Genomic DNA, 26344 nt, shown 5'->3' with positions numbered 1-26344 from the left:
GTCGGATGCTCAACCAACTGAGCCACCCAGGCACCCCAATATCAGTTTCATTTTTTACCTATAATTGCTTTGTTTTGTTTTATTTTATTTTATTTAAGTAGTTTTTTTTTTTTTTTTTGAGAGACAGAGAGCGAGAGCAGAGGAAGGGCAGAGAGAGACAGAGACGGGAATCCCAAGCAGTCTCTATGCAGCAGAGAGCCTGATGCAGGCCTTGAACTCATAAACCACAAGATCGTGACCTGAGCCAAAGTCGGATGCTTAACTAACTGAGTCACCCAGGAGCCCCTGTTTTATTTTATTTTAATTTTTTATTTAATCAATTTATTTTTTTTAATTTTTTTTTCAACTTTTATTTATTTTTGGGACAGAGAGAGACAGAGCATGAACGGGGGAGGGGCAGAGAGAGAGGGAGACACAGAATCGGAAACAGGCTCCAGGCTCTGAGCCATCGGCCCAGAGCCTGACGCGGGGCTCGAACTCCCGGACCGCGAGATCGTGACCTGGCTGAAGTCAGACGCTTAACTGACTGCGCCACCCAGGCGCCCCTCAATTTATTTTTTTAAGTAGTCTTCACCCCCCAGCATGGAGCTCAACGCCGGGTTTGAACTCACAACCCCGGGATCAAGAGCTGAGCTGAGATCAGGAGTCAGATGCTCCGGGCACCTGGGTGGCTCAGTTGGTGACGCAACTGACTCTTGGTTTTCAGTTCAGGTCATCATCTCACGGTCATGATCTCAGAATCGTGACATTGAACTGTGCTGGGCACGGAGCCTGCTTGGGATTCTCTCTCTCTCCCTCTTCCTCTGCCCCTCCCCTGCTAGTGTTCTCATTTTCTCTCTCTCTCTCTCTCTCTCTCTCTCTCTCTCTCTCTCTCTCTCAAAATAAATAAATAAACTTAAAAAAATGCTCTACGGGCCCCTGGCTGGCTCAATCAGTTAAGTGTCTGACTCTTGATTTCGGCTCAGGTCACGATCTCACCATTCGTGAGTTCGAGCCCCACGTGGGGCTCTGTGCTGACAGTGCGGAGCCTGCTTGAGATTCTCTCTCTCTCTCTCTCTCTCTCTCTCTCTCTCTCTCTCTCTCTCCCTCTCTCTCTCTCTGCCCCTCCCCACCTCTTATATGCTCTAGAACAAATCTCATGATACATTGCCGTTACTTTTTACGTAGAGTCAATGATCATTTAAAGAAATGAAGAAGTAATCCTATTCCCCACGTTTTAAACATTTCTTAGGCTCTTCCTTCCTTTGCGTAGATCTACATTTCTGCTCGCTGTTGTTTTCCTTCTGTCCAAAGAACATCCTTTGACATCATTTCTTTCAATGTCAATCCACTGGTCACAAACGTACTTGGCTTTTATTTGTCTGGGAATGTGTGGCGTCTTTGCTGCTAGGTAAAGAATTTTAGCGTTTTTGTTGTGATTGCTTTGTTTCTTTTGGTACATAAAAATATTGTAGCCCAATGTCCTCCAGTGTGAATTGTTTGTTAAAAATTTCAGTCACTCTGGGGCGCCTGGGTGGTTCAGTCGGTTCAGCGCCAGGCTTCGGCTCAGGTCATGATCTCACGGTTCATGAGTTCGAGCCCCGCGTTGGGCTCTGGGCTGACAGCTCAGAACCTGGAGCCTGCTTCGGATTCTGTGCCTCCCTCTCTCTCTGCCCCTCCCCTGCTCGGTCTTGCTCTGTTTCACAAAAATGAGTAAATGTTAAAAATTGAAAAAAAATTCAGTCATTCTTATTTTTGTTTCCATGTATGTAATGTGTCTTTTTCCTCTGATGTTTAAAAAATATTTTTTTCTGTATCTTTGGTTTCTGGTTTATTTTAGTTTTTTGAAATAATCTCCAAACCCCACATGGGACTGCAACACATGACCCTGAGTCAGAAATTGCACGCTCCAGGGCCTGAGCTAGACAGATGCCCCCCAATACTTTTTTTTTTAATTTATTTTTTAATTTACATCCAAGTTACTTAGCGTATCGTGCAATGATTTCAGGAGTAGATTCCAGTGAGTCACCCCCTACGTATAACACCCAGTGCTCATCCCAGCGAGTGTCCTCCCTAATGCCCCTTGCCCATTTAGCCCATCCCCCCACCCACAACTCCCCTCCGGCAACTCTGTTTGTTCTCTGTATTTAAGGGTCTCTTAGTGTTTGTCCCCCTCCCTGCTTTTATATTATTTTTGTTTCCCTTCCCTTATGTTCATCTGTTTTGTCTCTTAAAGCCCTCACATGAGTGAAGCCATAGGATATTTGTCTTTCTCTAATTTCACTTAGCATAATACCCCCCAGTTCCATCCACGTAGTTGCAAATGGCAAGATTTCATTCTTTTTGATTGCTGAGTAATACTCCATTGTGTGCATGTGTGTGTGTGTGTGTGTGTGTGTGTGTGTGTGTGTCTTCTTTAGGCATTCATCCGTCGTCGGTGGACATTTGGGCTCTTTCCATACTTTGGCTCTTGTCGATAGTGCTGCTATAAACATGGGGGTGCATGTGTCCCTTCGAAACAGCACACCTATATCCCTTGGATAGATGCCTAGTAGTGCAATTGCTGGGTCATAGAGTAGATCTATTTTTAGTTTTTTGAGGAAACTCCAGACTGTTTCCCAGAGTGGCTGCACCAGCTTGCATTCCCACCAGCGGTGCAAAAGAGATCCTCTTTCTCCGCATCCTCGCCAACATCTGTTGTTGCCTGAGTTGCTACTGTTGGCCATTCTGACACATGTCAGGTGGCATCTCATTGTGGTTTTGATCTGCATTTCCCTGATGACGAGTGATGTTGAGCACGTTTTCATGTGTCGGTTGGCCATCTGGATGTCTTCTTTGGAGAAGACATGTCTATTCATATCTTTTGCCCATTTCTTCACTGGATTATTTGTGTTTTGGGTGTTGAGTTTGAGCAGTTCTTTATAGATTTTGGATACTAACCCTTTATCTGACGTGTCATTTGCAAATATCTTCTCCCATTCTGTTGGTTGCCTTTTAGTTTTGCCGATTGTTTCCTTCGCTGTGCAGAAACTTTTTGTTTTGATCAGGTCCCAAGAGTTCATGTTTGCTTTTGTTTCCCTTGCCTCTGGAGATGTGTTGAGGAAGAAGGTGCCGTGGCCAAGGTCAAAGAGGTTTTGCCTGCTTTCTCCTTGATTTGATGGCTTCCTGTCTTACGTTTAGGTCTGTCATCCATTTTGAGTTTATTTTTGTGTCTGGTGTAAGAAAGTGGTCCAGGTTCATTCTTCTGCATGTCGCTGTCCAGGTTTCCCAGCACCACTTGCTGAAGAGACTGTCTTTATTCCATTGGATATTCTTTCCTGCTTTGTTGGATTAGTTGGCCATATGTTTGTGGGTCCATTTCTGGGTTCTCTATTCTCTAATTCTTTAGTTATAACATGACTGGGTATGCTTTTCCCTATTTTTAAAAAAAAGAATAATACCTTTTTTAAAAATATTTATTCATTTATTTATTTTTTTTATTTTTTATTTTATTTTTTTTCAACGTTTATTTATTTTTCTTGGGACAGAGAGAGACAGAGCATGAACGGGGGAGGGGCAGAGAGAGAGGGAGACACAGAATCAGAAACAGGCTCCAGGCTCTGAGCCGTCAGCCCAGAGCCTGATGCGGGGCTCGAACTCCCGGACCGTGAGATCGTGACCTGGCTGAAGTCGGACGCTTAACCGACTGCGCCACCCAGGTGCCCCTCATTTATTTATTTTTGAGAGAGAGACAGAGAACATGAGGGGGAGGGACGGAGAGAGAGAGAATCCAAAGCAGGCTCCAGGCTCCAATCTGTCAGCACAGAGCTTGATTCAGGACTTGAAGTCACCAACCATGAGATTATGACCTGAGCCGAAGTCGGGTGCTTAACCAACTGAACCACCCAGGTGCCCCTGCTTTTCTCTATTTTTTATTATTCTTGGCATTCATTGAGGTTCGTAGACCTGTGGGTTTATGGTTTTCATCAGATTTGGAAATTTTTGGCCATTTGGGTTTGTTTGTTTGTTTACAGAGAGACTGAGCGTGTGAGCCAGTGCTCAGGAAGGGGAAGGATACGGAGAGAAAGAATCCCAAGCAGGATCCACGTTCAGCACGGAGCCCCACTTGGGGCTCAATCCCACAACCATGAACCCATGACCTGAGCTGAAATCAGGGGTTGGATACTTAACCGACTGAGCCACCCAGGAGCCCCTTGTTTGTTTAGTTTCTTTTTCTTTTTTCTTTTTTTTTGGTCATTCCTTTTCCTCTTTCCTTATGGGGCTCCAATTATATGTATGTTAGATCCTGATATTATCCTGCGGGTCACTGAGGCTCTGTTCATCCTGGAAGCATTCTTTGTCTTCTGTGTGTTTCACTGTGGATAGTTTTATTATAAAATTTTCTTAAAAAAAATTTTTTTTAACGTTTATTTATTTTTGAGACAGAGAGACAGAGCATGAACAGGGGAGGGGCAGAGAGAGAGGGAGACACAGAATCTGAAATGGGCTCCAGGCTCTGAGCTGTCAGCACAGAGCCCGACGCGGGGCTCGAACTCACAGTCCGTGAGATCATGATCTGAGCCGAAGTCGGACGCCCAACCGACTGAGCCACCCAGGCGCCCCTAAAATTTTCAATGTCACTAGTGACCTAAAATTCCCAATGTCTACTCTATCACTAAGTCCATGCAGGGAGCATTTTTCATACTGTACTTTTTGGGTTAGAGGTTTATGTTTTATTCTCCCCCATTTCTCAGCCGCTGGTTTTTGGCCTGGCCTGGTGGATCTTCACCATACGCACACGCAGTGACATTCAGCCAAAGACTCATGGGGACGCTTATGAAAATTTATAAGTTCTTTCTTGAGATAGCTCTCTGCTCTCTGCTACGTTGCTCTGAAAATTCTAGCCACCTGGACCTCCCTCATCTCCTGTCTTTATCCCCTCACTTCATGAAACTGTTGTGCTCTGTTTGGGTTTTCCCGCCTAATCACAGTCTGGATGGTGCCTACAGTATTTTAGCCAGTTCTCCTGCTGTTTAGCGTGGGAGGGCAAGTCCCATAGCATTTACCTACTGTATTCTTTTAACAGTTGGTCAGGAATCTGTTGCATGTATATGCCAGAACTTACACATCCAGTCTCCAGTTCTTCTGTGTACAGTTGGGTGACCTCTAAGGAGTTATGTAATGCTTCTTACCATAGGCCGGTTTTGCCCGTAATTGAACTTGACATTGATAGGATCATATCATGCACACTCCTTTGTGTTGGGCTGGTTTCCTTCCACATTGTGTCTGTGCAATTTATCCGTTTTGTTCTGTGTATTAGTGATCTGTCCTTTTTCACTGCTGCGTAGTACTCCATGGTGTGGTGGCCGCAAAGTTGTGCATCCATTTTCTGTTGGTGGACATTTGGGCTGTTTTGGATTTTGGACTAATAGAAATACAGCTCCTCTGAGCCTTTGGTGGATGTATTTCTGCATTCTTGTCGGGAACAGTAGGGACACTTCTGGGGCATAGGGTCTACGCGTGTTATCTTTAAAACACACAGCCAGGAGTGCCTGGCTGGCTCAGTCTGTGGAGCAGGCGAATTTTGATCTCCTGCTCCTGAGTTCATGCTCCGCGGTGGGGGTACAGTTTACTTAAAAACAAAAACAAACACAGACAGCCAGGCAGATTTCCAATTAAGCTGTGTAGCATTACATTCCTACCTGGACAGGAAGAGCAAAATTTCAGTTGCTCCACATCATTACAACTCTCGACGGTGTCATTCTTTCTGATTGTAGCCATTCTCATACCGGTACAGAGGCGTCTCATTGTCCTTTAAATTGGCGTTTCTCCGATGACCAAAGAGATAGAGCACCTTTTGCTTTTTATCTTTTGGCCACGGGGGTGTTGCCTTTTGTGAAATGCATGCCATATTTTAACTGGGTTGGTTTTCTCTTCGTGATTTGTAGGAATTTTTGTTTTGCTCTGCCTTTGTGGATCAAAGTCCTTAGTCGGATGTATGAACATTGCAACTATCTCATCCCAGCTGGTGGCTTGCCTTTTTGCTCTGGTAGGGGTGCACGCGGAGGGCGGGCGCCGCGTGTCTCGTCGCCTGGCACCCAGTAGGCCCCCACGAATGTGTGCGGAGCCAACCGGCCTCGCTGGACCTCCAGCTCCCGGCCTCCGTTCCTCCACGTGGACATGTTATTCCCGTCCTGCCCGTGTCACGGGGTTTTCAGAGACGCGCTGGAGGCACCGCATCCGCTCCCCGCTGCGTCGGGCTTGGGGCTTCTCGAGCAGTGTCAGCTTTTCGATTCAAGGAAGGCGGAGCTGGATTCCTTCCCAGGAACTTGCCTGAGAAGCTCCACGTGGGAGCCCCGCCCACAGCAGGCCCCACCCCCTGCTGTCATTTGGTTCAGGGGCGGGGCAGGGAGGGCGCTCCTGGGGGGGCGTGGTTAGAACCCGAAACAAGGAAGTGGGTGGAGTTATGGGGGCCGCTGGCCAATGACAGAGAAGAGCCCTGAGCCGGAGCGTGCGAAGCAAAGCGGACGCTGAGGGCGTTGTCTGCGTTTCCATTGGGCGGCAGGCGTCGCCAGGGAAACGTGGTGGCCAGGAGATGTAGGGGCGGGGCCTTAGGGGGAGGCGGGGCTTCCGGGGGCGGGTCGCCGGGCCTGGGCTCCTGTCGTCAGCTGACCCGCCGCCATCTTGTCCGCCATTTGCCAGCGGCGCGGCGCGGAGCCGGAGGGGAGCGGGAGTGCGAGCGCGGCCTGCGGAGCGGGTCGCCGCCGCCGCCGCCGCCGCCGCCGCCGCCGCCGCCCCGCGGACAGCCGCCGACCTGGCCTGGGAGCCCGCGCCACCGCGGCAGCCGGCAGCGCAGCGCTCCGCGGGCGGCAGGCGCGGCCCCCGGGCCCCCGCACGGTGCCCTGCCGCGGGCCTCCCGGGGCTCGAGCCCGGCGGCGTCCGCCGCGATGGCCCTCAAGATGGTCAAGGGCAGCATCGACCGCATGTTCGACAAGAACCTGCAGGACCTGGTGCGCGGCATCCGCAACCACAAAGAGGACGAGGTGAGCCGGCGCGCCGCACGGGGCCGGCCTGGCTCTGCCCGACCCCGACGCCAGTACCACCCGGGACCCCGACTCCGGCCTCCTGCTCGCCCCCGAGGCCTCGAGCCCCGCCTGCTTGCGACCCGGGCCGCCGCTCGCCTCTTTCTTCCTGAGCCTCAGTTTACCCCTGACAGACGCGAGCCGCGACTCTCAGGACCTCCCGTGTGTGTCGGATCACCTGGGGGCCCTGCCGCTGGGTGCCCTCCCCCCCCTCCCCCCCGTAGTCTCAGTTTACCCTCTGGGCGATGGAAGCCCGCCTCCCCGTCGTCGCAGGTGGCCCGGGAAGAGACTTTGGAGGGCTCTAACTCCGCTCCAGGCCTCTAGACTCCTGGTTGGGGGGCCCTCCTCTCCGCGGGCCGCTCCCGGAGGAACCCATAATGGGATTGGTACGCGTCCGGGTGGCCCTCTGGGGCCCGGTCCGGGAATCGGGCCTTGCCTCCTGGGCCCGCGTCCCCCGGAAGGTGGAGCCGCCCCTCTCAGGGAGGGAGGGGAGACCGCGGGAGCCCTGACTCAAAATAAGGAAGCCGCTGGGGGGGTCCTGGAATGGGGAAGCCGGCTTCAACCAGAAAGCCGAAAGTCGGGGCGAGGAAAAGGCTGTCCACAAGTAAAATCGTAACCGTGGGCCCCGTTTCCTTCCCTGCGCCCCTCCCCCCAGCCAGTGACCTAGATTTGAGAGGAACGGGGACGGTCAGTGGCCACCAGGCCGCCGGCTTCCTTGAGGAGGTGTCAGCCCACACTTGCACAGGGGGTCTCGAAGGCGCACCCCGCTTTCCCAGGTGGAGGGGGAGGCTGCCCGGTGGCGGGCGGTTGTTGCGTGCGGTGCGGGTCCCACAGGTCCCACTGCCCGACGCCATCCGCCCTCCTCACAATGGCGCCGGGGAAGTCGGGCACGCCGGGGTGGGAAGTGCAGGGAAGGGAGGGAATTTGCCCGAGGCACCCGCAGCCCCCGGGCAGTGTGCCGGGCCGAGTTCCTGCCGCCGGTGCACTTTTTCAGAACGGGCGTGACCTCGCTGGGCAGTCATTTGCAGCCTCCTATCCTTCCTTGGCTGTCCCCGGTTTTGCACCGTTAGCCGCTCCCGCTCGCAGGGGTGGTTCCGGTGCGCGTCTCACTGGGTCCTGGCCTTCAGGTTCGGTCACGGGAGAGGGGCTGGTTGGCCTGGGTTTTGTCTCTCCCAGCTGGGAGGGGCCGAGTGAATCTGCAACCTGTTCACCCTGCACGTTTCTTTTGTGCGCTGGTTCTCCTCCTGATTTCCCTGGGTTAGCGGATGTTGCTGGGCCGCCTGTTCTGGGATTGCGAGGAGGCACGAGGCCGCTCCAGTTCGGGCGCCCGGTGTTTGGGGGAAGCACACTGTCCCCGGGCAGTTCCCTGAGCCGTGGTTGATTCATTGAGAATCGCTGGCACCTTTCCGCGGGCTTGGAGCCCTTTCCACGGGGATGCTGGCGGGGGAAGAGTCTCCGAAGGCCCGTGTCTGTGTGGGTCCTGCCCTCCACCTGTGGGCGATTCCCAGAGGACGTGGTGTCTTGCCCCCCCCCCCCCCCGGTTTCCTCGTCAACAGATCGGGGTGACCTGGAGGCTGGTTGCTGGGGTGTTCTCCAGTCGCCTCGCCGCTCGGCTGCTTCTGCACCCTCTGGCTGCGCTGGGTCCTCCCCTGCTTCCCCACCGCACCCCGGTGAGGACTCGACACTAGGCGCTTTCTCCGCGGCAGTTCAGCGCACTCCAGAGTTGGCTTGATCATAGGTTTTAGCCGAAATCTTCGGTGCGGCATCCTACAAATGAGGCTCGACGGGGCCTTGAAAGGCCACGTGGAAATGCAGCGTGATCTGTGGTGATTCAGTCGTGCTGTTGGACATCGGGAGGCTTGCATCCAAGTTCTCGGGCTTATTGACTGGGTGACGAGGGAAGTGCCTCTGATACAAAGTGGGGGTGACAGCGTCTGGGTGGCTCCCTCCGTTAAGCATCCGACTTTGGCTAAGGTCGTGATCTTGAGGTCCATGGGTTTGAGCCCCGCATCGGGTCCAGCCCTGTGCTGACAGCTGTGGGAGCCTGGAGCCCGCTTCGGATCCTGTGTCTCCCCCTCTCTCTGCCCCTCTCCCGCTTGCACTCTGTGTCTCTCTCAAAGTAAATAAGCATGAAAAAAAACATTTTTGAGTCGGGTGACAGCCACCCCCTTCAAGTGCTTCTGAGAATGCCGTGGGTGACGTAATGCGGGTTTACACCGGGTCACCCACGAAGCTGTCTGCTTGGCTATTTCCAGACCTCAGCCTCTGACCCCTTAGTGGGTTGTGAATTCAGTTTAACGAGTTATGTTGAAAAAGAAGCTAGAAAATCCCAGTCCCGCGTGCACATAGAGTAACTGCCGTTTATTGAAGCTTATTTCAGCCAAGTGTGTGCATGCACGTGTATTGGGTTACTACGGAAACACGTTGCTCAAAATGAGTCCAAGAAGTTTGAAAACAATGGTCGAATTCATATGTGTCTGGGTGCTTAGTTTATTTTTAATCCTTGAGATACAGCACAAATAATGTTGGCAGGGAGGGCAAAATGCACTTATGGATATCCTTGCTTCTAAACTTTGGATATGACGGGGGGGGGGACCCCAAATGACTTCTTAAGTTTGTGTTTAAACTTTTTTTAATGTTGATTGTGAGAGAGAGAGAGAGCAGGAGTGGGCAGGGAGAGAGGGAGAGAAAGAAGCCTAGGGAGGCTCCGCGCTGTCGGTTCAAAGCCCGACATGGGGCTCAAACCTACAGTGAGGTCATGACCTGAGCCAAAGTTGGGTGCTTAACCAAGTGAGCCACCCAGGCGCCCCTAAGTTATTCTTCTGGGTACTCTTCATATTTGGGGGAAAGCTGCTTTTCAATCTTTTTAGGTTGTAAAATCACACCCATACTTTTAAAAACATACTCGATGTTTATTAAAGAAACGGGGGAATGCTCCTTGCCTGTGAATCAGTTTGGAGTATGTGTTTTGAGTGTTTTTTCTGTGCTGAGAAACGATGGGCATTTCCGAGTGTTGAGATTTCCTTCTGCATCCTGGGCGCCTGGCCACGCCCAGTGGTGGAGCGGTGACTCTTGATCTCAGAGTTGTGAGTTTGAGCCCCACTTGGGTGTAGAGATTACTTGAAAAAAAGGTTCTGTTGGGGGCGCCCAGGTGGCTCAGTTGGTTGAGTGTCTGACTTCGGCTTAGGTCGTGATCTAACGGTTCATGAGTTCAAGCCCCACATCGGGCTCGCTGCTGTCAGCACAGAGCCTGCTTTGGATCCTCTGTCCCCTCCCTCTCTCTGCCCCTCCCCCGCTCATTCCCTCTCCCTCCCTCTCTCTCAAAAATAAGCAAACGTTAAAAAAAAAAAAAAAAGGTTCTGTGTGCATCTTGCTTGTAGTGTCGTGGTCCTTACTGACTGCTTCCCAGGATGCAGTATATGAAGACGCCCCACGGTATTTTTAACATCTCCCTACTCTGGATGTGCTTTAGTTTATTTGTTTGCCCCCCCCCCCCCACCCCCGCATTGGAGTGGCTTCACATTGTTAGACACAGGCCCTGATTGGATCCACTAGTATCTGAGTAGTAGTGTTCTGGCTTGGGTATGAACATTTCCAAATCATTTAACTGGTGTTTCAGAACTTCAAAAATTCAGTTTGTGTAGAGTAATATTTTGAAATGAGATGTAACCTAGGATTAAGATTGAGCTGTAGGGGCCTGGGGACTCCTGTCGGTTGAGCGTCTGACTTCAGCTCAGGTCATGATCTCACAGTTTGTGGGTTCGAGCCCCGCGTCAGGCTCTGTGCTGACAGCTGGGAACCTGGAGCCTGCTTCCAATTCTGTGTCTCTCTCTCTCTCTGTCCCTCCCCTGTTCACCCTGTGTCTCTCTCTCTCAAAAATAAATAAACATTAAAAAAAAAAAAAAAGGCTGGGGCGCCTGGGTGGCTCAGTCGGTTAAGCGGCCGACTTCGGCCCAGGTCATGGTCTCGCGGTCTGTGAGTTTGAGCCCCGCGTCGGGCTCTGTGCTGACAGCTCAGAGTCCGGAGTCTGTTTCAGATTCTGTGTCTCCCACTCTCTGACCCTCCCCCGTTCATGCTCTGTCTCTCTCTGTCTCAAAAATAAGTAAACGTTTAAAAAAAAAAGGCTGAACTGTATGCAAGAGCTCATATTCTGTTGTTTCTCATCTCAAAAATGGCAGTTTCCTGGGGTTCAGCCCAGGAGGTTTGTGGGACCCGCCAGGCTGTGAGGTGCATGTAGAACCAAGATGGGATCTGGTCTTGGGACTGTTGTTGAAGCACGTATCTCGTCTGGCCCAGGGCAGGCACTCCGTCTGTGAGAATTCCTTTTGTTTTAATGACTTCTAGGGAGAATAAAGATATGAAGTTTGAACTGAGTTCTTTTCCTGTTCTTTCTTAAAAAAAAAAAATTTTTTTTTGATGTTTATTTTGGGGGGGTGGGGGAGAGAACAAGTGGGAGAGGGCCAGAGAGCAAGGGAGACACAGAATCCAAAGCAGGGTCCGGGCTCTGAGCTGTCAGCACAGAGCCCGACACGGGGCTCAAACCGACAAGCCATGAGATCATGAACTGAGTTGAAGTTGGATGCGTAACCAACGGAGCCACCCAGGTGCCCCAGTTTTTTTCCTTTTCTTTAATAACATTGGTCATTACCCTAAATCAGGATCTCTCCCTCGGCACTGCTGACATTCAGGACTGGATCATTTTCTGGGGGGCTGGCCCAGACTCTGTGGGGGTTGAGCAGCATCTCTGGCCCCGCCCACTCGAGGCCAGGAGCACCCTCAGTCTGACAACCACAGATGTCCCCAGACATTGCCCAGGAGAATCTCTGACCCAAACTGATAAGAAAAATCTCCCTGAATTCCCTAACATTCTTCCCTTTATCCAGGCACCCTGTGTTTCCCACATCGTCACCATGTTGTTGGACCTTGTGGTATTGTGATACTGGAGATCGGAGCTCCTGGGTGGCTCAGTCGGTTGAGCGTCCGACTTCAGCTCAGGTCATGATCTTGTGGTTCGTGGGTTCGAGCCCCGCGTTGGGCTCTGTGCTGACAGCTTGGAGCCTGGAGCCTGCTTCGGATTCTGTGTCTCCCCCTCTCTCTCTCTCTGCCCCTCCCCTGCTTGCACGCTGTGTGCAACTCTCTCTCTCTCTCTCTCTCTCTCTCTCTCTCTCAAAAATAAACGTTAAACAAAACTTAATAAAAAAAAAAAAAAGGAAACATATATTTTGGTCCTCATCCCTGGCTCTAGGCAGAGCTTCTAAAATCTTTGTAATTTCCTAAGCAATAAAAGTACTAGGAACATCCTCGTTTATTTTTTGGTCTCTGACCCTGTTCCTGACCCTGAGCTCCTAGATCTCTCGGCATTTCCTGGGTGACAGGAGTGACTTTCGTCCTAATGAGATGACTTGGTGGCTCCTGGGTGGGCCATCTTCTGGGAGGGGAGATGGGCCAGGGATTGAATTAACGACCTATCCCGCTTGGGTGATGACGCCTCTGCAAACCTCTCCAAAGTGTGTGTTGGGGGAGGGTCTTGGTGAAAGCATCCCCGTGCTGGGAGGGCGACGCGGCGGCTGGCCCACTCCTACACTCGGGACCCTCCTGGAGCCCTCCCTGTGTGTGTCTGTCATTTGTCACACCCTCTGTTACGTACTCGACTGGTAAACGTGACCGTGACCCGGCCATGACCGGGTGCTTCCCTGGGTTCCCTGTGCTGCTTTGGTACCTTAGCCGGGCCCGAGAGGAGGGGGTCATTCAGAGCGGGTGACCACGTGGACGGGGCTCTGTACTGACCAGGCGGTGTGGCCACCTGACGGCGTCACAGCCGGGTCCGGGTCGTGCGGGGACCCACCCTGCATGTGGCGATCGAGGAAGACTGTTCGCGGGCAGACGCAGAGGGTGTGCTTTCCAGATTTGCTTTGCTCCTCGTCCTCCTAAGTTGCGGGGTGATGGCACATAGCACGTTACGCAATTCAGTTAACGTAATTGCCTGAAGTTCTTTGAGTGAACTCTTTGCTGGTGAGTTTATCACCTCAACTCGTGTCCCTGCTGCTTCTGCCTGCACCGAGCTCCCTGCCGCCGGCTTCTGGCCGCTGCTCCGGCTGATCTCGGCTCAGGTCATGATGTCGTGGTTGTGAGATCGAGCTCTGTGTCGGGCTCCACCCTAAGCGTGGATCCTGCTTTGAGATTCTCTCTCTCCCTCTCTGCCTCTCTCTGTCTCTCTGTCGCCATAAAAACGGTGCATAGCTGTCAGCACAATGTCACTTTGGGACATTTCCGTCACACCCAAAAGAAACCCGTGTCCATCTACAGATACTTCCCCACCCCCTCCCCCAGCCTCCTGGATCTGCTTCTGTCTTCGTGGGTTTGCATCAAAGCGTTTTGAATAGTGTTCCTGCCCCTTAGGTGGACCTTGGTGCCCCTTGGTCCTCTGTCCTGTGTGAGAGCCGAGGGTGACGCGGGCCATGAAGGTGACAGGAACGACCATGATTGGCTGCCAGGCACCGCCTGTTGTGTGTGCAGGGTTGGGGGGGGGGTGCGGGGGGCTGGCTGTGGGGGAGGGGAGAGGGCTGGGGCTGGGAGGCTGCTGGAGTCACACTGTCTCCAGTTACTGGCACTGAGTGGGTCTGGGGCGTCGCGGGAGGCCTTCCCGAGGTGGTCGCGGCTCCTCTTGGCCGCAGGGGCGTTGGAGCCCGTCCACGGCAAAACGCTAGCGTGGCGTCCTGAGTTGTTGCTGCCACTCGAGTGTGGTCGGTAGAGCAGCTTCCTTCGTTTCCCGACCGACGTTTCCTACGTTTGGGGTTAAAACGTATCGAAATGATGGTGATGGTGGTCAGCACCCTGGTTGTTCTTCATAAGGTGGAGAAAGTCGTCCCCACCCTGTCCCAGCTGTCGTGAGGACTTGACATTTTCTGGTCTGAGAAACTCGAGTGGCTCGGAACACTGATTTACACTCCGGCGGAACATCCCGTGCATGCCAGGCTCTGGGGGTCTCAGCCAGTAAGGGGCCCGGGGCTCACGCTCGTGGACAGGGTGGTGTGGGCTCCAAGACCCTGAGCCGGGGAGCCAGTGGGGCCCGCGGACAGAGCTGACGTGTTTGGGACAGTCCAGAGAACCTTGTGAAAACGTCAAGGGCTGGAGCAAGTGTGCTGCCCCTTCAGCAGGTGAACGGATGGACGAACTGGTCCACGCAGCTGACAGACCATGGCCCACGCAGGTGACAGACAGACCGTGGCCCATCCGGCACTGAAAACAGGCCATCGAGCCACACAGAGACACGGAGGAGCCTCGGACGCACAGCACTCGGTGACAGAAGCCAGGCTGAGGAGGCGACACACGGGGCGGTTCCAAGTCCAGGATGTTCTGGACAAGGCAGGACCACGGAGGCACGGCTGCCGGGGTGGGGGAGGGTGAATGGGAGGAGCACAGGAGTTTCGGGGCCGTGGGTCTACTCCGGACGACACCGTGGTGGTGGGCAGGTGTCCGTGACATTCGTCCGAACCCACGGGGTGTGCCGCACCAGGAGTGACCTCGTGTCCGCTGTGGACCGTGGTTCGTCACGTTCGGTGCTGGGTGGGGATGTCGATAATGGCGCCAGCAGTGCGTTTATGGGGAGAAAGTGCTGCAGGGAATCCTGGTAGGTGGCCAGGGTCGAAATGGCTACTTACAATAGACCTGAGGAGTCCTGTAGAGGGGAACTTTGTGTCCTTTGTCGGAAATTAAATTCTCTAGCGAAGAAGGTGCAGAGAGGGCATCGTCCATTTCAGTGCTTGGTTTGCTGTTTGAGAGTCCGAATCAGGCTCGCCCGTCCGATGTCTTTCTTTTTTACTAAACGTCAAGGATACGTGGCTATTCGTACCTTAGGCTTTAAGCTCTTTCTAACGTATGTTTTTTAATAGCGTTGTCTGGACGCAGATCCCGACCCGCCCGCCCACCCTGACCAGCCTGTTCCTTGTTAGTGATGTTGCGTGTAAATGAGAGATTAACGTGGCCACGGGGCTCTGCTTTCCTTCCTTCGACTTGCTGCGACCCCGTTCGAGGTCAGTACTGAATCCTCCTGCGTGAGCACGTGCTCTCCGGTCCTTCGTCACCTCCCTGCCTTTCCCAGGTGCAGGGGCCGTGAGCCAGGCGCCTCCTCTGTACCCACAGCTCCAGTTCAAGCAGGCTCATGTGTCCCTCCCCCCGGGAGTGCCCCCAGGTGCAGGGACAGATGTCATCGGCCTGGCCGGTTCAGCCAGTGCAGCACGTGGCTCTTGATCTGCGAGTTTGAGCCCCACCGCGTTGGGCATAGAGATTACCTAAATAAATAAATAAGTAAAGATTTTCTCCTAATTTTCAGTTTTTGGCCGTTTGTCTTGGGGATGTGTGGGTGTGGTTTTCTTTTCGTTTTCTGTTGGTTGGTGCTGAGCTTCTTGAACCTGTACGTGGACATCTCTCACTACGTGTGGGGGAGTTTCAGCCGCTCTCGTTTCAGATGTGTTCTCTGTCCCGCCCTTCCTTTCCCGGGACACCGGTTACGTGCCTGTCCTGCCGCGTGCCCTTGTCCCACAGACCTGGGGCTCTGCCTCTCTTTTCTCGAACTTTTCTCCCCTTCAGACCGGACGGTTACTATCGTCGCACCTTCAGATGCGCTGACTTCTCTCTCCAGCTCCCATTTGCCTTCAGTCCGTCCCGTGCATTCTTTGTTTCAGAAATTATCTTTCTAGGACCTCCGCTGGCTTATTTCCTACCACTTGCGTTCACTGAGGTTTCTCCTCCTCTTCTTGGTGAGCGCCTCCTTTTTTCTGGTCACAGGGGCCGAGCTGAACCCTTCGTGTGCTAATTCCATCCTTTGGGCTACCTCAAGGCCAGTGTTCGTGGCTCGTCTCTTTTTCGTGGGTACGGGTGACATGGTCCCGTTTCTGGTTTTGAGTAGCTTCAGACCGAATCCTGGACGTTGTGACTGACACGTTTTTGGAGGCTCCAGACTGTGTTATCTTCTCTGAGGCGTGTTGACTGGGGGCAGGGTTACTTTAAGGGGCAGTTAGCTTTTGTCTGGGCTGAGACTCCAGCTCTGCCCTCCTCGCTGCGGGCAGGGGGCGGGTGCGGTGTGTTCGTTTCTTTTTGCTTTAGCTGGAGCGTGCCGTGCATGCCTAGCTCTGGGGTCAGCCTCGGATTCGGGCTGAGTTTCTATGTTAGCGTGTGGGCACCATCGCCCCCCCACCAGTCCCCCGCCCCCTGGGATTTCCTTCCTTGAGTGGCAGCTGCCCTGTGTTCTGGTTCTGGAAGGCAGGAGCCCCAGGCCTTGGCTGCTCTGTGGGGTGCTTGAGATAAAAGCCAGGAGAGACATTACCCGGTGCTTTTGTGCCTCCAGATAGTCGTTTTAAAGCCGTACCTGGGGGAGCCTGGGACTGATGGGAGCTCCGTGGACGGCGGCAGAAGTGGACTCCGCCTGGCTCTCCCGAAGCCGGGGTGGGGAGGTCCCTAGACTGTGTGCAAACGCGTCAGCAGCAGCAGAACATTTGAGTTCGTGCTTGGGGGCCGTCACGAGTCCTGCCACTGCACGGTCAGCCCCCCCCCCGTTCTTGAGTGCGCGCCTGGGAGCGCTGCCGGGCCATCACCCGGCCCCGTCTTCCGTGCATAAGCGTTGAGTCCCCCCACACTTGTCACTGTCTGCCTGTCCATTCCATTTCGTCCATTCGTTCATTCAGAGTAGGCTCCGCGCCCAGTGTGGGGCTTGAACTCTCGACCCTGGGATCAAGAGTTGGATGCCCCACCCATTCAGCCAGACAGCCCCCTATTTTTTCCCCTTTTAAATGGTTAACAGTCATGATCCAGGATGCAGGAAGGGCCATCTGTGTGCAGGGACAGCAAGTGAAGATTCCCAAGTGGGATTTAGTAACTGGAAGCCTGTTGGAAGGATACAGTGACACTTGCTCCATTGCACCGACTCTCGATCGTAAAATATTCATGAATTCTTCTCTGGCTGAGAGAGGGCTCCGATGGCTCCTGTCCCCAGGAGCCTGTGCTTCAGGCAGAGGAGCGTCTCGGGGCCGAGCGGGGTGTGGCCTCGGGGGACGGGAGTGCAGGGTGCACAGCCAGCGTACAGGACACTTGGAGCAGGAGTCCGCCATGGGCTTGCCACCCTGGTCTCTCGGGATGCGGTCACCCTGGGGACGGCATCCAGGGGCTGACCACTGAGTCCTGCCGGCAGGTGCCCAACTGGGCACATCCGAGCGGTGGTTGCTGTTGGCCACGTGACAGACGCGAGGCTCCTCGTGCTGCATGGAGTGCTGGGCACGTGCGGGGCTGGGGCACTGACCCGACAAACTCGTTCCGAGCCCTGCGGTGGCCCCTCGCTTCGTGGCTCCTCTCTGAGGCCTCTTCGGGGCAGGGGTGAAAGGAGCCTTGCGCCCCCCCCCCCCCCCCCAGAGGGGCACACCAGTGGCTCTTGACTTCGCGTGTCAGTGCTGCTTCGGGTCGAGCCCGTTTGAGTGGTAGACGTGCCGAATCAGCGAGGAAACCCGAGGGAATCCTCAGACCGTGTCCTTGCAACCCCTGCGGCGTGACTCCTGGAGTGGAAAAGGCGGGCAGTTTGCAAGTGTCCATCCTTCAAACGGATAAACACGAGGTGGCCTACGTGTGTGTGGGGGAGACAGAGCAAGGCACAGACCCTGTGCTACCGCGGGCACGAGCCCCGACATGGTGCCCGTTGAGAGAAGCCAGCGGGCGCCACGGAGACGCCCAGACGAGCTCGCTGCCGCCAGGGCAGGACCGGACGGGAGAGCTGGGTGTCGAGCAGCCGGCGTCAGCGGGTGGACGGCGGGACCTGGGGGTTACTTCCGGGCCTTGTGCGAGTCTCAGTGCGCGCTGTTAAAACTAGAGGACCCCGTGTCTTAGTGTTGTTCTGTGTTGAAGTTCTTTTTTAACTTTTAAAGCGTGGCGACACAGAAAACCACCGCGAGGGGGCGCCTGGACGGCTCAATGAGAAGAGGGCATAGCAGTCTTGGTCTCGGGGCTGTGAGTTAAGCCCCACGTTGAGTGCAGACAGTGCTTAAAAAGAAAGAGAAGGGAAACGTCAGCTGTGCACACAAGTTGCGAAAATGGAATAACGTGTTGCGGCACCTGCTTCCGTGGCAGGGAGTCCGGCTCTCGCCGTCGTCGTGTCCTCTCAGGACTGAGGGACCCCCGGGCGTCTTGCCGAAGCGGCTTCTTTAAGTGCCAGCTCTATTAGACGCTCGCGTGCTGTACGAGTCACCCGTGCGGTTTCTCGCCGGTGCGTTCAGGAGTCGGGCAGCCGTCACCGCAGTGAGCTTCAGAGCACTGTGTCACCCCAGCCCCCAACACCCACCGGCCTGCTTCCTGTGTGTGTGGATGTGCCTGCTCGGGGTGTTTCACGCCAGCGGAATCGCACGGCGGGCGGCCTCTTGCGTTTGCCTGCTTTCTTGACCGTTTTAGACCCTTGGGATTTTCCAACGCTGTCTGCTTCCCTTTTAGGCAAAGTATATCTCTCAGTGCATTGATGAAATCAAGCAAGAGCTGAAGCAAGACAACATTGCAGTAAAAGCCAACGCGGTCTGCAAGCTGACCTACGTAAGTACCGCGGACCGTTTGCTCGGGCGGAGCCCCCCCCAACCCCGACGCCGTCAGGCGGGTTGTAGACTCCACCATCCCTCCATCCGTCCTTCTGTCCACCCTTTTATCCGTCCACCGTCTGCTTCTACCCGCCTGCCAGACATTGACGCTGTCATCCCCAGGCGCCGGCCTTGGCACAAAGTTGAGGGAAGGCACGCCGTGACGACCCTGGGGCTCGGGGCATGGCGGGCCCCTCCTGGCCTGGGCCAGGCCCCCCTCTTCTGGCCCCTCTGCTGGTCAGAAGGGAGGTGGAAGGCTTGCCAGGGGCGCCTCGTCACTTTGGGGGTGTGGGGAACTTTAACCAGTACTCCTGGACGCGAGTATTTCAACCACAGGCCTTCGTCCTGTGTTTGTGATTAACGCGGTCCTGTGGTTTTCAATGGAAAGGCAAGCCCGTCAGAAGAAGTAATGAAATGCCCCGGGGTGTGTGCGTGGAGAGGCCCGCCTGTTCGGGAAGCGTGTGGCGGTCCCATAGGAGCTGAGACAGAATGTTGGACGTTGGGCTCAAGCCTCGGCGTGTGAGTGAAAATCACTGGGCCTGTCTCTTCAACAGTTACAAATGTTGGGCTATGACATCAGCTGGGCTGCCTTCAACATCATAGAAGTGATGAGCGCCTCCAAGTTCACGTTCAAGGTGAGGCGGGCGAGCTTGCTTTGAGACCTGAACCGCGTGGTTGCAGAGGGTGAGGGTGTCCGTGGCCGGGGGCCACGCAGAAACAGAGTGTGGGACACGAGCGGCCTGTTCCAAGCAAACCTCCACGCCTCAAACATCACCAGCTCATGTTTGTCATGTTATTTGTTAATGCCATTTGTGTGATTTCCTTTTTCAACTTTGAGGAATGTCAGTGAAATGATGGGTCCGTAGGGTTATGTCCGTGTATCTTATTTTTAGTGTTTATTTTTGAGAGAAAGCGTGTGCACGGGGGAGGGGCGGGGCGGGGGTGGGCAGTGGATCTGAAGCAGGCTCTGAGCTGACAGCAGCCAGCCAGATGCGGGGCTCAAACCCATGAACCGTGAGATCATGACCTCAGCTGAAGTCAGATGCTCAACTGACTGAGCCACCCTGGTGCCCTGTATTTTTTAACGCCAGTAAAGATAAATGTGTAACTGTCCAAAAAACGAGAAAGCGCTGACGGTCTTGCACAGAGGCCACCACTTGTCACCTGGCCCCAGGGCCTCGTGGTCCTTTCTGAGCGTTTTCCTTCACCTCGCAGGGGTCCTGCTTGTGAGGGATCTGGAGCGCCTCCTCCTCACTCGATATCATAACTCGTAAATATTCTGAAAAACGATCGGCCGTCTGTGTGGCCCAGTTGAGGGCATTCCGTAGTTTTCCTGGGGTCTCACCAGTCGGGCAGCTGAGACCATTTCCAGGTCCCCCAGGCCTCGCGCCCCGCCTAAGGGTCACTGCCTGGGTCAGTCCCGCGCTCCCGCTGAAGGACACCGTCATCCTGCCCACGGGTTACTCTCGGTGAAGAAACAAAATGTTGTGTTGCCAAAATCGGGAGGCGCTCTGCACGTGTACGAGGGCATCTCGTCCGTGTGCCAGTGTGACGTAGGTGTCTGCGTCAGCCTGGCAGAGGGACCCGAGTGCTAAGAAAACCCAGTGCTTGTGATGACTTACGGATTCGATCGTAAGGGGAGCTCCTGGCTGCCCAGGAGGCTGTCAGGACACATGCTGGGGAGAGGACCGGCTGGTCTGGCGGACCTTATGAGAACTTGCATTTCAAAGGCCGGGTCTGGAACTCAGGAGCAGTTTCCTCCTCCTCCTCCTCCTAGAATGACTTTCTGGCACCCACCCACCAGTGTTCCAGCGGCCAGCCGCAGGCTGTCACTGCCTGACCAGGGGGCTGCTTGGCACAGAGCTCGGGGGGCGGCCTGGGGGCTTCTCCCCAGGGCGCCCGGCCCCTGCCTCGTGTGTGACGCCCTGTGTCTGACTCACAGCGGATCGGCTACCTCGCTGCTTCCCAGTGCTTTCACGAGGGGACCGACGTCATCATGCTGACGACGAACCAGATCCGCAAGGTAGGCCGTCCTTGGCCCTCACCGAGTGCCCTCGAGTCACCCTGTCCCCGTAGTATCCTCCACGCTGGCTTTTCTGCTCCGAACGAGCGGCGAGTCGAAAGCAGCGAGGCCCACAAGCTCTCGCCGTCGTGACCCCCCTCGCAAGCCCATGGCTCGCGAATGTGGCCGCGGCATCGGCAGGAGACGCCCAGGAGTGGTGTGGCGGGCCCGTCTCCCTGCCCTCGGGCAGTGGCGAGGCTGGAGGTTGCCAGACGTCCCCCTTCCCTGCCCCAGTGGAGGGGGGGGGGTCCTCTGGGAGTTGGAGGGCTGTCTCAGGCCCCTGTCCCTCTGGGAGTGCTCCTCGGGGCTGCACGCCCTTCCCGCAGGGGCCTCCCTGCCCGCGGGCCCTTTTAGTCACGCTGCGCACACATCTCAGTCAGGTGTAAGTTTTTGTGTCTTAGTCTCGAAGATCACCGAGTGGTAACTTTCTTCCTCGGCCGCAGAGCTTCGAGCGTCTTTTGTGCAGTAGTGAGGGGGTGTCAGGGAGAGGCAGAGCTCACCGGCGGTGGGGTTTGCGGGCCGGACCCCGTGAGTTGCGGTCGGCCTCGCGGGGGCACCCGGTGACCCGGGCCGGGCTCCTGGCCGGGGTGTGTGTGGGCGCTTGGCGTGGGCCAGGCCACTGGTCTGAGCACGCGAGCCCGTGGTCGTGAGGAGGTAGCGGTGGTCAGGTTGCATGGCGGAAGCGGATGCCACGGGGCCTCGAGGGGCAAGCCCAGCTGGGAGCGGCCACTGGGGGAGCCTATGGGGGAGGGGGGCTCCGGCTGCTTGGAGCCCCAGGCGCCAGCCCGCCCGCCCGGCGAGAACGGTCTCTGGCCCGGTGCCAGGACGCAGCCGTGCCCCCACCCACCCCTTTGTAAGGACCTCCGTTCAGACATCTCCGCGTGGACATGTGCTAGAGGCGGGTCGCTTAGGTCTCTGCTGTCAGCACAGAGCCCGACATGGGGCCTGATCTCACAAACCCATGAGATCACAACCTGGGCCGAAATGAAGAGTTGGACATTGAACCGACTGAGCCCCCCCACGTGTGTCATTTAAATAAACCCGTGACTTCTGAAACACGGCTTCCGCAGACCGGCCCCACCCCCGTCCCCTCGGCTGGGGCTCCTCCCACTTAATGGTGACGCAAGCGTCCTCCCCAGAAACTTCTATCTCTGAAAAGCCCCGCGTAAGTCTCGCTGAAGTAGGAGCCTGGCCGTCCAGGGCCTGGGCTCCCCCTTGGTTCCGTCCCGTCAGCCTGGGCTGGAGTGGGTTTCCGAAGTTGGCCTCTTCAGGTTGTCCCCACAGTCTGGAAGGTCAACTCCTAAAATGCTTCTCAGTCTGTTTTTACCACGTATAGATGGGGTTTGGGGGGTTCCTTAGGAAAGCATCCCCAGGGCAGGTTTCTGGCACAGACGATGCTTCCCTGGCGTGGAGGCCGGGCCCTTCTGCGCTGTGTAACCAGAGGCCCCTGGCGGCTACCGGCCCGAAACACGAACCTTGGGCCGTAGGGGCCGTGCCTTTGGGCGGGGCCGGAGGAGTGGCCCCTGGTTCTGCTCTGGGGACCCCCGCGGCAGGCCTGGGGGGCGGTTAGGGGCGGTTAGGGCCGGCCGGACTTGCCTTCCCCTCACGTCAGGGATCACAAACAGGCGGGCAGCTCGCGAGCCGGGCACTGGTACAGGCTCGGCCCCGCCTGTGGTCACGGCCCTGGGACGCCGGGCTGTGTCTGTGCGGAGGGCGGTGCCCGCCGTGGGCCTCTGTGCCCAGCGGGGCGGGGACGGCTCTCCCACCGTCCCAGCTCTTCGGGGACAGTCCCAGAATGGGCTACTGCTCGCTACTCCTCAGACAGGCACAGCCCCAGACTGCAGGCCGGGAGCCCGTGATGCCCGGGTGGCACCTGCCCGCTGACCCTCCTCCTTCCCTTTCCAGGACCTGAGCAGCCCCAGCCAGTACGACACTGGCGTTGCACTGACTGGCCTGTCCTGTTTTGTTACCCCAGATCTTGCCAGAGACTTGGCCAATGACATCATGACACTGGTGAGTTTGCGAGAGTACCCGACCCCCTTGGCCTTTGCCCCGTGACGTGACTTGGTCCGTCCAGGTGCCTGGAAAATGGAGGTTAACGGTCACACCAGGGACACTCGGGCACGTGGGAGTGGGCCGGGTTCCCCCGGAAGACACGGGGAACCGGGTTGCCGTGTCCCCCACCCCCTCACCGGTGGGGCCCCGGGCTCCGGCTGTCTCCACCCTTACATCCCTTCGTCACCTTCTTTCACTGGCCCTGCCCGGGGCCCGGGGCGAGCGCCCACGTCCTCCGGCGCGTCCCTGCCACTTACCGCCTCCCTGCCCGGTGGTGGCCGTGGCACTTGTGGCAGCAGGCCCTGCACGTGGTTAGCGTGGTTCTTCCGGCTCCACCCCTGATGCTGTGTTCTCTTCTGGCCACAACTTGACTTCCGGTGGTTCGGTCCACCTGAAGGGCCAGGACCCTACCCAGGGCTCCTCTCTAGGCTGTCGAAGCATCTTTCTAAAATGCAGATGTCCTCTTAGAAATCGTGGTCCTCAGGGGCACCAGCCGTACACCTGAATCTTCAGCTAATTGGGAGGCCTTTTCCCATCCGGTTTTATCTGGGCAGACCAGAAGGGCGGCTGCGTTCCCCCCGGACAGGTCCATCCGTCCAGGTCAGCCTGTTTGCCGTGTGGATGGATCAGTCTCAGCCTGTGGTCTCAGACTGTGTGTGCCAGCAGCTTCTAGAAAGGGGGCCGGTGCGCCTCGGCCCTGCCCCATGCAGCTGGCCCAGTCGTAACTGACTTTGCCCACACTCGGCCCCGCCCACTCGTTCACATCGTGTCCCTGGTGGCTCTCGAGAGCCGGAGCAAGAGCTCTGCCCTTCCGGCCCAGACGGTGCTGGGTCGTGGGGCTGGGAGCTCTCTCAGGGCAAGGTCCCCGGGGCCCATGCGCGTCGGAGGCAGGAGGCCTTTCTGGCCAGAGCAGAGTCCCGAAAGGACAAGAGTCCGAGACGGTCATGTGTGGAGGGGGCCCTGGCACCCTGCTGTGGGAACAGGCCTCGGCAGCTGGAGGCTCGTGAGGCAGAGGCTTGCTTTCCAGTTCAGGGCCCCGTCCCTCTGTCTGTCCCTCATCGGGTTCCAGCCAGTGTATGACAAGGGTCTCAGCCTCGGAGGGCGGGCCTGGGGTCACAGGCACAGGGAAGCAGGTTTCAGTTCTGTCCACGACACTATCATGTGACCCCTGGGCTGGGGGCAGTGGAGCAGGTGAGCAGGCCTGGCTTGGAGGCCAGAAACCAGATGAGCTGGAGAGAGGGCTTTCCTTCGGGTGATGGAGGGGAGACTCGGGCAGATGCAGGACAGGTGAGCAGGACAGGTGAGCTGGGTGGGTGCGGGGAGGGCGACAGGGGCAGCGGGGGAGGTGAGCAGGGCCGGCGCCGGGAGAGTAGCGGTGTGGCGGGGAGGCTGACCGGACCTCTGTCCCTGCAGATGTCGCACACCAAGCCGTACATTCGGAAGAAGGCTGTCCTGATCATGTACAAGGTGTTCCTGAAGTACCCCGAGTCCCTACGCCCCGCGTTCCCCCGCCTGAAGGAGAAGCTGGAGGACCCCGATCCCGGTTTGTCGATTGGCGAGGGGGTGGCTGGGGGCGCAGGGCTCCGTGGCATCTGTGAGCCCCTGGTGCAGGATGCTGCAAGGAAAGCATTGAAGGGGCACTGGGTCCCGGTCTCGCGTCCTGGGATCTCTCCAGACAGCGCCTCCTTCCCTTCTGGCACCTGCTTCCCGTGCTCTGTCCTGGAACCCGCCATTTCCCCAAGGAGCCTGGCCCCGTTTGTTGGTGTGGGGTTTAGGCGCCGAGCTCTGGGTGCTGGGTGTCCCCTTGCCGCTGGGCTCCCCTTTTTCCAGCCTCTCAGTAGACCCCCGCCATCCCCACACTGGGGAGTGCCCGCTGTCTGTTCACACCTTAGCGCTCATGACTTGATGCCGGTGTCTCGGCCCCGGTCCCCACCACGGGGCTCGTGCCTACTTGTCCTCTATAAATCCTTCCCGCGTTGAGAGCAGTGTCAGGTGGCTTCTGTGACACAAGGCAGGTTCCAGCTTGTCTCTCGGGAGAGCCTGCCTTGTCTTCAGGAGAATCACGGGCCGTGGGAAGTTTTGGTAGGAAAGTGGGAGCGAGGCAACAGGCATGGTGGGTGTCCTGAGCCCGGAGTTCCTTGGGACCTGCAGGGGAGCAGCCCACAGACTCAGGCGACGGGCCGTGTCTGTTGCCTTGGCCTTGGCCGCTGGGAGCCTAACCCTGACGTGACTGGTACTTCAACCCGGCCCACAGGTGATGGGCGGTGTGCCAGGCACAGAGCAGGGCTCCCTGCGCTTGGGGGGACCAGCCTGAGGAGGACGCCCCTCCTTGAGAAGGCTGAACCTCCCCGTGTTGTCGAGACTCTTAACTGCTGCAGAGGGACTCCCTTGCTGATGGGACACCCCCTTATTTCACAGGGGTCCAGTCGGCCGCAGTCAACGTCATCTGTGAACTGGCCAGGCGTAACCCCAAAAACTACCTTTCCCTTGCCCCCCTGTTCTTCAAGCTGATGACCTCCTCAACCAACAACTGGGTCCTCATCAAGATTATCAAACTGGCAAGTATCCCTCCTTACCTTTCCTTCCTCGCCACACAAAACGGCCCCGGCCTGTCCTAAGAGTCCCCTGGGCGTGTGGGCGCGGGTCGGAGTCCGCACGGTTCTGTTCCTGCCACGAGTGACCCCCCGGCTTCTGTCGTCCCTAGTTTGGTGCTCTGACCCCCTTGGAGCCAAGGTTGGGCAAGAAGCTGATCGAGCCTCTCACCAACCTGATCCACAGGTGAGCCCTCGACCCCCACGTGACCTCGTCTGCCGCACGCAGCCCCGTGCCCCCTCTGGGCCCTCGGGGGGACCCGGGGAGAGTCTTGGTGGCAAGAAGCAAACACACGCCATGGGACTTGGCTCCGGACCGTGAGCTGTGCCACCGAGGCTCGTGCCGGCCCCCCCGGGACACTGGGGGCTGTGAGTCCGTTTTGGAAACAGCACCAGTGAAAACAAAAGGAGGGAAGACCCCTAGCTCAGCAGTAGGCCCTGGCCGTCTGGCTGGGTCTCTGGCCGGTTCCGGAATGTTGCAAGAGCTCCCACTCCACTCGGGGTGCCTGCGCTTGAATCACGGACGCTGAGTGGCAGATGGCACCAGAGATCTGCTCTCCAGGGGACCTGGGAGGATGGGCGACGGGAGGAACGGGGGTTTCGTGGCCCCATCAGACCTAGTGCCACGTGCCCTGCGTGAGGCCTTGGGCTCAGAGCATCTTCGGTTTTAAACAACAGGCGTCTTTGCATGTGGTGCGGCTCTGTGGTCTTCAGAGGGGATTAACAGGAAGCCACGAGTCTCGTGACGATGGTGTGGACGGGCTGATGGCCCCTGTTCTCTGGGACGGGTGGCGGCCACGCTGTCAGGTTTAGGTGACTCGGGATCAAGAGCGTCACCTCAGAGGATGTCAGAGTGGAGTAGACGCACCTGGTGCCTGCCCTTGGGTGTCACCCTGGGCTGTACTGGACGCCCCCAGGGGAAGCACTGGGGCCACGGACGTCTGTGCTGTGCCCACCTGTGTGTGGGCCCCTGAGGCGGGGCAGGGGGCC

At 56.5% G+C, this 26344-nt stretch overlaps 1 protein-coding gene across 3 annotated transcripts in view; it reads left to right on the top strand.

The window, feature by feature from the left end:
- The first annotated feature begins 6687 nt into the window (after nucleotides 1–6687).
- Nucleotides 6688–26344, top strand: part of AP3D1 (adaptor related protein complex 3 subunit delta 1) — a 37590-nt gene continuing 17933 nt past the window's right edge. For all 3 annotated transcript variants that reach the window (XM_043586028.1, XM_043586027.1, XM_043586026.1), the window contains exons 1-8: nucleotides 6688–7001; nucleotides 18510–18605; nucleotides 19201–19281; nucleotides 20589–20669; nucleotides 22614–22721; nucleotides 24177–24306; nucleotides 25182–25321; nucleotides 25468–25541. In XM_043586028.1, the coding sequence (XP_043441963.1) occupies nucleotides 6906–7001; nucleotides 18510–18605; nucleotides 19201–19281; nucleotides 20589–20669; nucleotides 22614–22721; nucleotides 24177–24306; nucleotides 25182–25321; nucleotides 25468–25541 (806 nt within the window). In that variant the 5' untranslated portion in view covers nucleotides 6688–6905. The remainder of the gene's footprint in view (nucleotides 7002–18509; nucleotides 18606–19200; nucleotides 19282–20588; nucleotides 20670–22613; nucleotides 22722–24176; nucleotides 24307–25181; nucleotides 25322–25467; nucleotides 25542–26344) is intronic.

Source organism: Prionailurus bengalensis, chromosome A2, assembly GCF_016509475.1.
Source record: "Prionailurus bengalensis isolate Pbe53 chromosome A2, Fcat_Pben_1.1_paternal_pri, whole genome shotgun sequence".
NCBI lineage: Eukaryota > Metazoa > Chordata > Mammalia > Carnivora > Felidae > Prionailurus > Prionailurus bengalensis.
This window is presented reverse-complemented; position numbering and strand designations above follow the sequence as displayed.